Raw genomic sequence first — 13501 nt, 5'->3', positions numbered from 1 at the left:
CGGGTCAAAGAAAAATATACCTCAAGTATGTCGGATCATAATTCGAACTACACTTAATTAATTGAAATTTTTTTTTTTTTTTGGTAATTGCCCCCTATTTGTTAGTATACTTGTAAGTGTAATCTGTTATTAAATTTTTTTATATTAGCAGGCGCCCGAACATAACAGACCAACGACAAACACAGCACCCTCCGGTCTTCAAAAATCCAAGTCGGTTCAATTTTCCCGACCGATTTTTCAGGAAAGTCAATCCATGGGGGAGTTCTCCGATCAATTTTCGCAGCCGTCGTGTGCATTTGGAGAAGGCCAATATGCGAGACACAGTGAATACGTGAGCACACAATCACGTTTTTTCGAAGAAACGGAAAGTCAACTACAATCACCTGAAAGTCGGAGACAGAGTGATCATGTGGGCACCAGTTCTTTTTTCGCAGAAACACCATCACGTTTCTTCAATGAAACTGAAAGCCAACCACAATCACCTCAAAGTGGGAGGCATAATGCTCATGTGGGAACCAGTTCAAATTGGGCTCAAAGCCAACCCGAATGGGGTCAGATTGGGAGACAAAGTAATTATGTGGGCCTATCAATGAACGTGCCAGACAATGTAGACGAACCATATAACAAAGTATTATGGGGTCAAAGTGGTAGGCAGAGTGGGTATGTGGGTTACGAGTTTAACATCCCGGGAAATACAGATTCCTTTGGCAAACCTTATAACAAACTATACTGGGGACAAAGTGGCAGACATAGTTCGTATGTGGGTAGCGATTCACGTTTCGCAGACACACAAAGTTATTTCGGAGACCAGAATAACCAAACGCAAGAAGAAACATAAAGCTTTGTTGATTAATTATTCTCGACATCCATTACACAGAATACACAAAATCCACAGAACAACCCTGAACCGTTTACACACAACTTTTTCCAGAGTGAGTCAACATCGTTTGACATGAGTCATTACTTAGGCCAGCTCCCTAAGTTCTTTCAAAGATACGTTGTCAATATAAATTGACATGAGCATCATCGCTCTCATCATCATCATCATCATCGTCATCCAAATTGACATGATACGATCCAGCTGAGTATTGAGGGGCTGTGGGCAACTGCTGGGACGGTTGAGGAGGAAAAGGAGCCTGTGCATAACTAGAATAGTTAAATAATTCCTCAAAAAGGAGGGCGTCTAGCTAGGCTGAGGTGGGTCATTGTTCAAGTCGAATGATGCACGTGGTTGTCCCTGGGTAAGATGCGTATAGTCATACGCCTCGGTACCCATCTGCTTGGTGACCCGCCCTATGCCTCGACGATGCCCCGCCCGGGGTCCCCATACCTCCATGACAATGTCAGGATCTGGTGTTGGAACGGGGTCCTGTTCAGCCTCCTCCTTCTTCTTCTTGAGCTGAGACTGTAAAAAACGTTACATTATACATAAGGTTGATTAATTAACATTTAATACTAAAAAATATAAAATCCTAAAGAGAGACACATACATGTATTTCTTCAGCCATCGGGTGTTCCCATTGTTTATCCTTCTTCTTCTTGTGCTTAATCTCGAACAAATCCACCAAGTCCACGTCCTGGTTTTTTTCAACCTGTAAACACATCAATTTATCATAAGACATATACATTCTTTAATTTATACTTTTAAACATAAGTATTTATATTTAATACATATATATTATAAGAAATATACATTATTAAACTTATACTTTTAAACACAAGTATATATATTTAATACATATATAATTCATAACTAACCTTCTCCTGGTGGACGTACTGAGAGTAAGACTTACGACCATGGGTCCCCGCAAGAACTTGCTTGCCCTTGTTCGTTCTGTTTGTCGCCGACTGCTTCACCCGGTCCTCCCTCTGGTAATACCCCAACAAAGCTCTCCAGTCCTCCTGTGACATACCCTCTGGAGGAACAGCTTGTTCCAACTGGGGAACTGCATCCAGGCCCCCCTTTTTGGAAAAGTGGGCTCTCTTGAACTGGCTCTACGGAGCCGATACTGATCTGAGCAGTCCCTATCAACACACAGCCTGAACCCCCGCCTGATAGGATCCTCGGGGTTAGGAATCTGATTAAAGTGGTCCAATTTGAACCGAGTCTGCAATTTATAAAAGTAAAAGTTAGCGAAATTAAAAATTGATACAAACATCAAAGAAGAAGTTAAAAATTAATAATATTTTACGTTCAGAGTCGGGATGATAAACTCCTTTCTTTCAGCAGGCACATGGTCTCAGGAATCGTATGTCTGAGGGATGTGGCGGACCAATGTGCCAATGAGGCTCTTATACATAGAATAGTTTGGGCGATCGCCTGCCACGTTTTTAAGTTGCTGGTGTCAAAGTCGATCGACAGACGACCTTTTTTCGCGAACTTGGCCTCCAGATTTAAATTCTGACAAGGCCCCCTCCCCTTTCCCTTTCGTGGGGCTAGCAAAAATTAAAAAGACAAGTTAGTAAAAAAATATTAAATTAAAATATGAATTATAAAGAACCAAATTCTAAAAAGACAAGTTAGTAAAAAAATATTAAATTAAAATATGAATTATAAAAAACCAAATTCCTTACCGCCGCTGCCTTTGCAGCCCCATGTAATCTTCCACCATGGTCAACGTGGGTCTTCATTGCCGCCATCACCGCGATGGTAAGTCGCCATCTATACTGCAAAATACAAATCATATTATACGTTTTTTGCAAAATACAAATCATATAACAAAATTATCACAAATTTTATTACTTTTATATATATCTTTTTTACTTGATAATAATTTTTAGAACTCCGTTTATACAATATAAATTTACTTTTATACTTTTAATTTTAACTTTATAGTAATTTTTAATACGTCTTAAGTAGTTTATTTAATCAAAATTTTTAATTCAAATTTTTACATAATTTTGTATATTTAGTTCAATACATATATTTTTAACATAATCTTGGCTATTTATTTTAATCAATTTTTTAACAAATTTTAATCTACGTCATTTTTAATTTGTCAATATTCTAACCAAAAAGTAAAACACCTAACACTAATGACTAAAATATTCTAACAAATCAATATATTAACTTTTTAACTTAAGTTTTTATACGTCATACTTTTGAACTTAATTTTTATAATTAGTTTTATCTATATTTTTGTTGAACTAATTTTTATTACGTCTTAAGTAGTTTATTTAATCAAAATTTTTACATAATCTTGGTAACTTAGTTCTATAATATATTTTTAACTTTTTAACTAAATTTTGTACACGTCATACTTTTTAACTTAATCTTTATATATACTTTTATCTATATTTTTGTTAAACTAAATTTTTTATAAGTTTTAAGTCGTTTTTTTTAATCAATTTTTTTACATAATCTTGGGCATTTAGTTCAATACATATATTTTGATCATAATCTTGCCTATTTATTTTAATCAATTTTTTAACAAATTTTAATCTACGTAATTTTGCATTTAATGATATATATTCTAACAAATCACTAACAAAACAAATTAGTGGCTCCTAACAAATCACTAAATTATCAACAAATTAAAACTAACTATACTAACAAACCTATTAAAATCCTATAAAGAACTAATAATCCTAACAAAACTAACAAATTAACAAAACTAATAAATATACAAAAACTATACTAACATACCAATATTCTAACAAAACTAACTAATTAACAAAACTAACAAAACTAATAATAACATACCAATATACTAACAAACCTATTAAAATCCTATAAACAACTAATAATCCTAACAAATTAACAAAACTAATATATATACAAAAACTATACTAACATACCATGGAGGCCCGCATTTTTTCACTTTTTGCAACGAGGGTCGCTGCAAAAAGTGGTAGTGGTCTAGATACTAAAAAATAATGGTTGGGATATTGGGAAAAGCATAAAATACATACCAGAATTTGAAATGGCCGGAAAATTTGGGGGAGGACGACCGGCCGGAATTTGGGGGAGGATAATCAAACGGCGGACGGGAAATAACGGGGGCACTTAAAAGTCCAGATGTCGCTGCTAATACTACTTCCCTGTAAGACAAACAGTGATGGGTGGCGGTGGACGGCGGCGGCTGGCGGTACTGCCCGGTGGTGGCTGGCGGGGGTGATGATCCCGACACTTCGTGATACCCGGATTGTTATACTAAGGGGACTGGATTGTTAGTAGCCGGAGGTGTTTTGGTGGATGGATTTGTTAAATTTTGTTAAACAAAATCGGAAGAAAAAGTGTAAGAAAATGATGGAATGGATGGGTGGAGGAAGGAAAATGATGGAATTGGTGGGTGGATCGGTTTTTATTCGAATTCATTCCAGTTTAACTTATTGCAGCGACCCTCCCTGCAATAAGTGGAGTAAAAGTCGGTCAAACCATTTAAAGCGGCTTAGTGAAATGCTGACGTGGCATGAGTTTTTGCAGCGACCCTCGCTACAAATTCTGGCTGGTCAAAATATTAAAAATGCTGGTCGGGATACGGACGCCCTAATTAACCATTTCCACTTTTAGTTTGTAAACTTCTTTAAGTCTAAAGAATAATTTGAAAAAACAGACTATTAATTACTAACAAGCAAGAACTAACATCTTTTTTATTAGAAATAAAAACTAGATACGGAGTATAAGTTAATCTTTTGTTTATATATATCCTTAGACACTATATAAGCAACAGTGGCCAGTTCAAAGCGAAACAACCTTTTTTGCCAAAAGTATTTTAACGAATAGTGTGCGAAAAATATTATAATGCACCAATGAACAACTAGAGTGATATATATATATAAAGTTGTACCCAATTAAATTACTTGGGCACTCATTCGTCATGTAACAAGAGTTCCCATGTATCTTCACTACTACTTCCTCTTTCTCTCTGCTTTGAGCTTTCATATATTTTCTCCAGGTATATATTTTCTTTTACTTAGACATAATTTTTAATGACCAATTTCCATTCCCTTGGTTATTTTCTACATTTGAAGCCTTTCTAAACCATGGATATATCGATATCGGCATAATGCAGATAAATTATATGTAACAAGAGCTCAACGATCCGACATGGATGCCATTGGGGTGACCCTAACCTTTCAAGAGAATCATGTACGTAATTTTGGGTGTTATATATATCTTTTCCATAAGCATTTTACATAATTCTCGCGATGCTATTTTTAATAAAATTCTGGTAAGTTTCATCTCTTGCATTTAGGTTCTACTTTACATATTCTAATGCTATTTTTATGATAAGTGCAAGGGACATGATGCCTTAAATCAACAAACCAAATTGGAATAATATAGAGTTTAAAATGTTTGAAGTAGCTAGCAATGAACCCCAAGATTGGGGATTTTAGTATCCGGACATATTTCACAATAGTGTACATATAAAATCATAAAGCACGTACATTTGTTGTTGTTTGGCTATAAAAATGTAAAGGAACATCACCTAACTTTTGTGACATGGATTTGTAGTCAGGTTCCTAATGTATGCATCTATTGAATTTAAAATGAGGTTGATGGCCCATTGTACAGGTCTTTGACTTTGAGGTTTATATCGAAGTTCGAGTCTTACCTCATACTCGTACATTAGTACATTACTAGTGGTGGATTATTTAGGGGGTTTTCAAAAGTCTTGAGATACCCATATATTCACGTAATTCAATTTTCAAAACAAATATTATGCTACTTTACCGTTCTAATAAAAGATTAGTCTTCATTTAGCTTTATATTATGGAATCTTACACTTGCAAAATTTACAAACCGCTAAGAACCCAATTTACAAATAATTATAAAGGATATCTGTTGCTTATTTTAATTGATGTTAAATATAATTATTAACTTTAATCTTAATTTAAGCTTGTTTTAATCAATCATATTCGTCGCACTATATTTAACTTTAACTTAAGTAATGTATACCATAGATAAAGATAACATTTTCTTATATTATGTATAATTAAACAATTAAAGATAACATGTAATCATTCAAATCGCAAGTTATGCCTATGTTTGCCTCGAAAATGACAAAAGGTCACGAGACAGCAATTAAATATGCGTATATAATTAAACCAATAGAAAGGAAATGTATACGAAAATAGCATGTACAGGAAGTTCGAAAATGACAAAAGGTTCACGAGACTGCAATTATAAGTATGCTTAATCAGATAAAGAAAAATGCACACGAACATAACATGTATAACAGTTAATTATTTAACTATTGCTATGATGCTATCTAACATTATGTAATCGCGGAATGCCACAAGATTGGTCACTTCAAGTTTGACAACAAATAATGATGGTGCACGACTTTTTCGCTTCACGGAGTTGTTTTATTTACAATATTAAAAGTTACAATAAATTATTAATGATTGTGTGAAATGATTTATAAGATGCAATGATGCATCCCTCGGTTTATAAAACAAAACCGGCACCATAAGCACACCTCCGTCTATTTGCAAAACTATAGCACTATCTTCTTGAGTTTAAATTACTATGTTTTTGAGTTTAAATTATAAAGGAAATAAAATGATTAAAAGTCATCATATCTTTTTTCCAAATCACCTTAAAAATAGAGAGAAACTTTTTTAAACAAAATCAACTAAAATATCATTTCATTTTCATCTTTAAATTAAACTCAAGAACACAACTTATTTTGCAATCTTTTGTGTTTTTTTTTTTTTTTTTCAAACAACTCAAGAACGCAGGGTAGTTGTTTCATCGTTTTTTTTTTAAGAGATGGAGTGAAGTGGTGGGGTATGTGTTAGCCTTTATGTTTGTTTATTATTTTTTTTTCTAAAGAATTTATCTGTGTACATTCTATATTTTTTTCCGAACAATAGTACGTTCTATACTACTTATTAAGAATTTTATACGCGTGTTGAAAGCTATAATATTTGGGATATTTAAATACCTATATTCCCCCAATTTACATATGTACAACCATATGTTCCTGATTTATCCGTTGCTACAAATAAGTTTCCATAAAAAGATGTTTTGAACATTAAGTTGGTGCAACTAGGTGAAACAAAACAATCTATTGTGGGAAATAAAGCAGAAAGGTATGCTTATTAAGTTGCAAGCCTAAAAAAAGAGTAAAAGAATGAGATCACTGGATGAGACGATGTGCCTAATGTAAAGGAAAAAGCATAGAATTACAATATGTTGAAGTTGAAACCTCAACATTATTAACAAGTACAACTTTTGAACCATTTTATTAGATGGATTTTATTTTTTAATTAAAAAATTAAGTAGTAAGAACTAATTAAACATACAAGTAAAAAAGATTGTAGGTGTCTCCAGATATACACATCTATATTTGATCATTTACATAATTTTTTCTGATAATAATATCTACTTAAGTAAGGATGAAAAACAGAGAAAAAAAAAACTACCATCAGTTTTCCTCCAAGTCGTTTTTGATTTAATTCCAAAACAATACTTGAAACACAAGTCACAACGATCCAAAAACAAAATACTTATAAACTAAATCCCATGCGAATTTGAGTGACAAGGAGCAGCCACCAAGAGATACCCCATAAATCTTGGCACCAACATTATTACAGCTTCCAGCAATTCCGTTAAACACTTAACATTGTCAACGAATAGAAGTAAGCATATGGTTTTTTAACGGCTTGTCACAACAGAAATGTAACCTAAAGAAAATTTGATATCACTAAGATAAGTGGAAGCCCGTGTTTGACACAGTTCCCTTAAAATTAGTTTCACCATCTATATATGCACATATTTCCTAGGATACAACAGTCGAACTGATATGCATGTTTGAAAGTTGTAAGAGTGATTGTTTAAGATAATTTTACATACTGTCATCAAAAGAAAATTAATCATCTTCTTTCATAAGGCTACATTGTACACAAGTTTCATATTCTCATCTAATTAAAGTGTATCATAAGCAGGATTATAAGAAAAATGCTTATTGTGTAGGTAGTAATGAGTAATGGCTTGGTCCAAATCACTCTCTCAAATCCGGAAGGGCATATCACGGGCATACAGTACAATGCAATCGATAATTTGCTAGAAGTAATGAATGATGAAAGTAATCGAGGGTAAAATCCCATATCTCCTATTCATTCGTCTGAGCTTTTTGAACTAGTTTATCAGGTCTATCTTGTTTTGATTATATTTTGCAACTCTGCACCCCTTCATACTAGCTACTGCTGATTGCAGATATTGGGATGTTGTTTGGAGTCCACCTGATAGTGTTAAGACTAAAGGAACCTTGGAAAGGTACATATATGCTTCTTCTCTTTTAAGAAATTATCGGCTTAATTTGGTTAAATAATTTGCCTAATATCAACTACTATGTAATAAATAGACTTGGTGGGACAGGTTGTGAAGTTATAGTTGAAACCGAGGATCAAGTTGAACTCTCGTTCTCAAGAACATGGAATTCTTCCCTTGAAGGCAAATTAGTCCCTCTTAAAATCGACAAAAGGTCATTATATTATCCTAATGGCAATTTGACATTGGTTAACATACTTTTAAGTACATAGTAGTCACAAAGATCATTGACCAAAGTGATTGTCGATTAGGTATATTTTGCTCCGTGGGTCGTCAGGCTTTTACACCTATGCAATTTACGAACATTTAGAAGAATGGCCGAGTTTCAATCTTGATAATACAAGAGTTGCTTTCAAGCTTAGAAAAGACAAGTAACCTCATTCCCTGACATGTTTTTTTCATTTTATATTGTGGATTTCTTTGGCGTATAAACTTGCTTAGCCCAAATCAAGTACCTATGTAATGTTGTTTTATTTAGGTTTCATTATATGGCAAATTCTGATGACCGACAAAGGAAAATGCCTTCACCAGATGATCGATTGCCCGGAAGAGGGGAAGAATTAGCATACCCTGAGGCAGTCCTGCTTGTTAATCCTGTGGAGCCTGAATTCACAGGAGAGGTAATGAAGCATTCTAATATCAAGTATCAAAGCAAATAAGACTCTGCGCGCCAAGTTGCCAACAAGAAAACGAGTTGTCTAATACTAGAACTTATAAAAAGTTGTTTAAAAAGATATAAAAAAAAAATGAGATCAAGAGTCAAGACAATGGAACTTGTTACCACTATTAACTTTATGAGACCGTGTTTAGGTAACATGGACGCCGAAAATATAGCTTTATGATTGGCAGATATACCTTCGTTTTGATAGGTGGATGATAAATATCAATATGCCGTTGAGTTAAAGGATCTTCGAGTCCATGGATGGATATGTATGGATCCTCTGGTGGGGTTCTGGCAAATTACACCAAGTAACGAGTTCAGAGTAGGTGGTCCCATCAAACCAGAGTTAAATTCGCACGTTGGACCAACAACACTCGCCGTAAGTCTCTCTGATTTTACATGTAAGGAATCATATAGTAGTGAATGACCTCTTGTTGCTCCTTATCATACACTATAGGTTTTATCAAGTACACACTATGGTGGAAGTGAATTGGTGCTAAAATTTAGTGAGAAAGAGTCATGGAAGAAAGTCTTTGGCCCGATTTTTATATACCTCAATACTATTTCGGATGGAGAAGACCCTCATACGCTTTGGGATGATGCCAACAACCAGGTTTATTTACTAAAGTTCAAGAACAAAATGAAATAGAAATGCTTAGGTAGATTTATTTGAGATGCTAAAAAACCTGAGACTCATGAAATCAATTTAGGCCTTTTGGTAGTCTCAAATGAACCTCTTATCAAACTACTTGACATTCTCGTTATCAACTGTTTCGGAAAATTATTCATCATACTTGTTTCCAGATGTCCACAGAAGTCAAACATTGGCCATATGACTTTGTCACTTCAAATGAATTCCAATCAGCTCAACAACGGGGTTCTGTTAGTGGTAGATTACTGGTCCAAGATAGGTAAAATGACTAAAATCCTAGATTTTTGCTTCATCTTCTGGTGATTATCTTCACTTTTATTTTTATATTTATATTCATCTAAATTTTGGTAAGTAGGTTTATAAGTAGTGGTGATTGTATATCTGCAAATGGCGCTTACGTTGGGTTAGCACCACCAGGTGACGTAGGATCATGGCAAAGAGAATGCAAGGTGAAATTAAAAACTGCAAATTCTCTACTCTAATGTTCTTCTTTCAAACTGGGTAATGTAATTACATATATTAAGTATATTTCATACTAACAATTGCTTCATTACCAGAAATACCAATTCTGGACCGAAACAAATGAGGAAGGTTATTTTACTATAAAGAACGTAATTATCGGTGAATACAATCTATATGGTTGGGTCCCTGGATTTATTGGGGACTATCATAATTTTACAATTATCAATATCACTTCAGGTTCTGTTCCTGGCTTTAAGTTAATTAATGTTTTTCTTTTTTATTTTTTTGTTTCTGTTCCTTTAGAAAAGATTATATTTAACAAAAGAACAACTTAACAGGAGTAAATATTAATATGGGTGATCTGATATACGAGCCCCCAAGAGCTGGTCCAACCTTATGGGAGATCGGGTTTCCAGATCGTTTGGCAGCAGAATTTTACATCCCTGATCCTGACCCAAAATATGCCAACAGTTTTCTTCTCAATAAATCTAACAGGTAGGTAACCTTATACTAGTAGAACATACAAAAACTTATACGTAACTTAACATATTAATATCGATTTGCTAGGTTTAGACAGTACGGTTTATGGGACAGATATCAAGAGATATATCCAAACGACGATTTAGTTTATACAGTTGGAGAGAGTGATTATACGAAAGATTTCTTCTTTGCCCATGTTCTCAGGTATGTGATTCTTCCCTTCTTTGTTAACTTTTCGTCCTTGGTTATTTTTGTTAATCTTTTTCCACATTTATATAGGACAAATGGTATGAACAAATATGACAAGACAACATGGACACTCAAATTTAACCTTAACACTGTGAACGAGAGTGAAACATATATACTTAGATTAGCCCTTGCGTCCGTACATCAGTCTAATTTGCAGGTACTAAATCTTCAATACTTATGCATACTTCCAATTAGGAAATTCATGTTCAAAATGCTAAATTTTCAGGTACGTGTTAATGATTTAAACACAAGCTCTTTGTTTTCTACTGGGATAATCGGTGGAGACAATGCAATAGCAAGACATGGAATACACGGTATATATTGGTTATTCAATATCGAGATACCAGGCATCTGTTTATACTCTAATGGAGAAAATTCAATCTACTTAACACAAGTACACAATGAGAGTCGTTTTCAAGGGGTAATGTACGACTACATTCGTTTAGAAGCACCTTTGACTTCCATTATAAACAAAATCTCTTAGAATTGAAACTTAGAACATACCTTCCATTGGATTGCTACATAGAAATAGATTGTATAATGTGAATATTATTTGTTGCATTCAAGATTTTTAGTTTTTTACTATTTCATCCAATACACTACCATTTTACTCCTTCATTTTGCATCAGAAAAACTTATTAGTAGTTAGTAGTAGTCAATTGTATTCTTTGTGGTCTAAAGAATTACCCTGTCACTCAAATTTGATTGTGTAGATCAACCAAAAGGTTTTACAAAAAGTGATTAGGGAAATTAAGCCTTAAAATATCAAAAGTTTTAATCTTCAAATCGACTTCCTTTCCAAAGATATAAACTTCCAATTATCCTCCAAAAACTGGCTTTGTGGGCTTGCTGTTAGATAGCAGAATGATAACATGGTAAAATAGTCAATAAATGATATATGAGCCAGAGAACCATGGACTAAAGATTTAGCACCAAATGTATGGGGCAAGAAGATTTATAACAGATTACCAACAATCAATGAGCTTTTTTAAGGTTGAAACAAACATTGTTCAGAGTATTGATAAATCAAAATGATTTGTGAGTAGCAAACTTAAATGCATTGGACTGCAGTAGCCATATATGGTCTAACCTAAAATAGATTCAAAGTTAGTCAATTAATTAACCTCCTTATCTTTTGGACCATTGACAAGAAACAGTTCGACGACCCCATAATCTTGGCTCCGCCCCTATAGCTGTATAAATTGCTATCAATTGTTGTGTTCAAAAACCTCAATATACTTCAAGCCTGATGGAAGTCGATCTTTTGCTTTCAAACGAGAGAGGTCCTAGAAACCAAAAAGTAGCAAGTAGAATACAAGAAAAATGTATGCGATGCAATTTTGTATAAAGTAAATGTTATTAGGGGAAACTTAAAACCGGAACTTGCTGTCACACCCCTAAATCCGGGGGCGTGACGTTCATGAGATCACAACACAAGATATAGTGAACGACCACAAAACGTGTCGCTTTTGAAATACATTTAAAAATTAACATTGTTTTGACAAAGTTGATAATACAATACTTGAAACTATATTCGTTATTGAAAACATCAGATTATTTTTAAACAATATAATGAAGATAGAGACTTTAGCAAATTGATAAGTCAATTCCTAAGGTCTTTGATATGGGGCAAGATTCCCATAATGCATGCAATAGAAAGCTTTCCAAGTCATAGCAAATCATCTAATTACCTGAAATACATGCTAAAGTGTGTCAACATAAAGTTGGTGAGTTCCATAGGTTTTTATTTAAAAGTATGTATCGTGAACCACAAGGATTTATGTAGCCATTGTCTAATTACAATGCTAAAGGAAAGTACGTATACATTGAACTAAGCTCACGAAACGAAATTTGACAGTGGTGTGCCTCAAATAAGTACTTGTTTAGAGTACTCAAGTTTTCCAAATATATATCATCCGTTCGACCTTGCAGGTCAAGTTGGCGCTAACAACCCAGAGTCCCGGACGGGGAGTGTCAATCCCAAATAGTACTATTCATCAATATATCTACGTTTTAGTCCATACCTAATCGTTTCATGATAGTAAGGCCTTAAGTAAACAGTGCGACTTAGTACAATCTATGTATGCGGTTTTTAAAGTACTTGCGTCCATCGTAAAAGTAAAGGGCATGCATTTCACCCCAAAAATAAATGAATAAAATGGGGCTATGAAAACTCACAGTGGGGAGTAGTAAATGTGATCAAATGCAAAAGATATCTGAAGCGTGACATTAACTTAATGCGCAAACAAATATGTATTTTCTCTTAATAATGTATATTAGTAAAAGTTATTAGTTTGAAAAGTTTTCATCACCCAAGTCAAAATAAAATACAAATTTGACACCTCCATAATTATAACTAATCGAAATGTTAGATGTACAAAATATATATTTTACTATTGTTTAAATATATTGTTTAAATATATTAAAATATATGATAAAGACTTTTTGTTAAATTTATATTATTATAAGTACTCACATTTTTATATAAAAATATTTTATTTGGTGAGTAGTCAAAATGGACTTTGCATTTTGTATGGGTTGGAAATCTCGATGGTTCTAAAACGTGTCTTCCATTTCTTCGTAAACGAAATTTTTAAATGTTAAAATTTATATCGTCAACTTTTGTAAGTAGCTCGATTATATAAATTAATTTTTGTATAAGATTTTAAACAATATAGTAAATATATTCTTTATCATTTTGGGAAAATCATTTTGT

At 33.6% G+C, this 13501-nt stretch overlaps 1 protein-coding gene across 1 annotated transcript; it reads left to right on the top strand.

The window, feature by feature from the left end:
* The first annotated feature begins 4807 nt into the window (after window positions 1-4807).
* LOC122607610 (probable rhamnogalacturonate lyase B) lies at window positions 4808-11370 on the top strand. The gene is made up of 16 exons (XM_043780624.1): window positions 4808-4898; window positions 5016-5092; window positions 7925-8046; window positions 8168-8227; window positions 8316-8435; window positions 8533-8652; window positions 8760-8901; window positions 9151-9321; window positions 9400-9555; window positions 9747-9853; window positions 9950-10043; window positions 10152-10293; window positions 10395-10551; window positions 10624-10740; window positions 10816-10942; window positions 11012-11370. Exons 1-16 carry the CDS (start codon window positions 4838-4840, stop codon window positions 11267-11269), a joined length of 2031 nt encoding a protein of 676 aa, XP_043636559.1. The 5' UTR covers window positions 4808-4837; the 3' UTR covers window positions 11270-11370.
* The last annotated feature ends 2131 nt before the right edge of the window (window positions 11371-13501 follow it).

Source organism: Erigeron canadensis, chromosome 7 (assembly GCF_010389155.1).
Source record: "Erigeron canadensis isolate Cc75 chromosome 7, C_canadensis_v1, whole genome shotgun sequence".
NCBI lineage: Eukaryota > Viridiplantae > Streptophyta > Magnoliopsida > Asterales > Asteraceae > Erigeron > Erigeron canadensis.
The sequence above is the reverse complement of the archived record's forward strand: the minus strand, read 5'-3'. Positions and strand labels throughout refer to the sequence as shown.

Coding starts and splice junctions, on each gene's coding strand:
- LOC122607610 (XM_043780624.1), top strand. CDS start 4,838: ATGTATCTTCACTACTACTTCCTCTTTCTCTCTGCTTTGAGCTTTCAT. Junction 9,854..9,949: donor AGATTACTGGTCCAAGATAG/GTAAAATGACTA, acceptor TTTGGTAAGTAG/GTTTATAAGTAGTGGTGATT. Junction 10,741..10,815: donor TTCTTTGCCCATGTTCTCAG/GTATGTGATTCT, acceptor ACATTTATATAG/GACAAATGGTATGAACAAAT.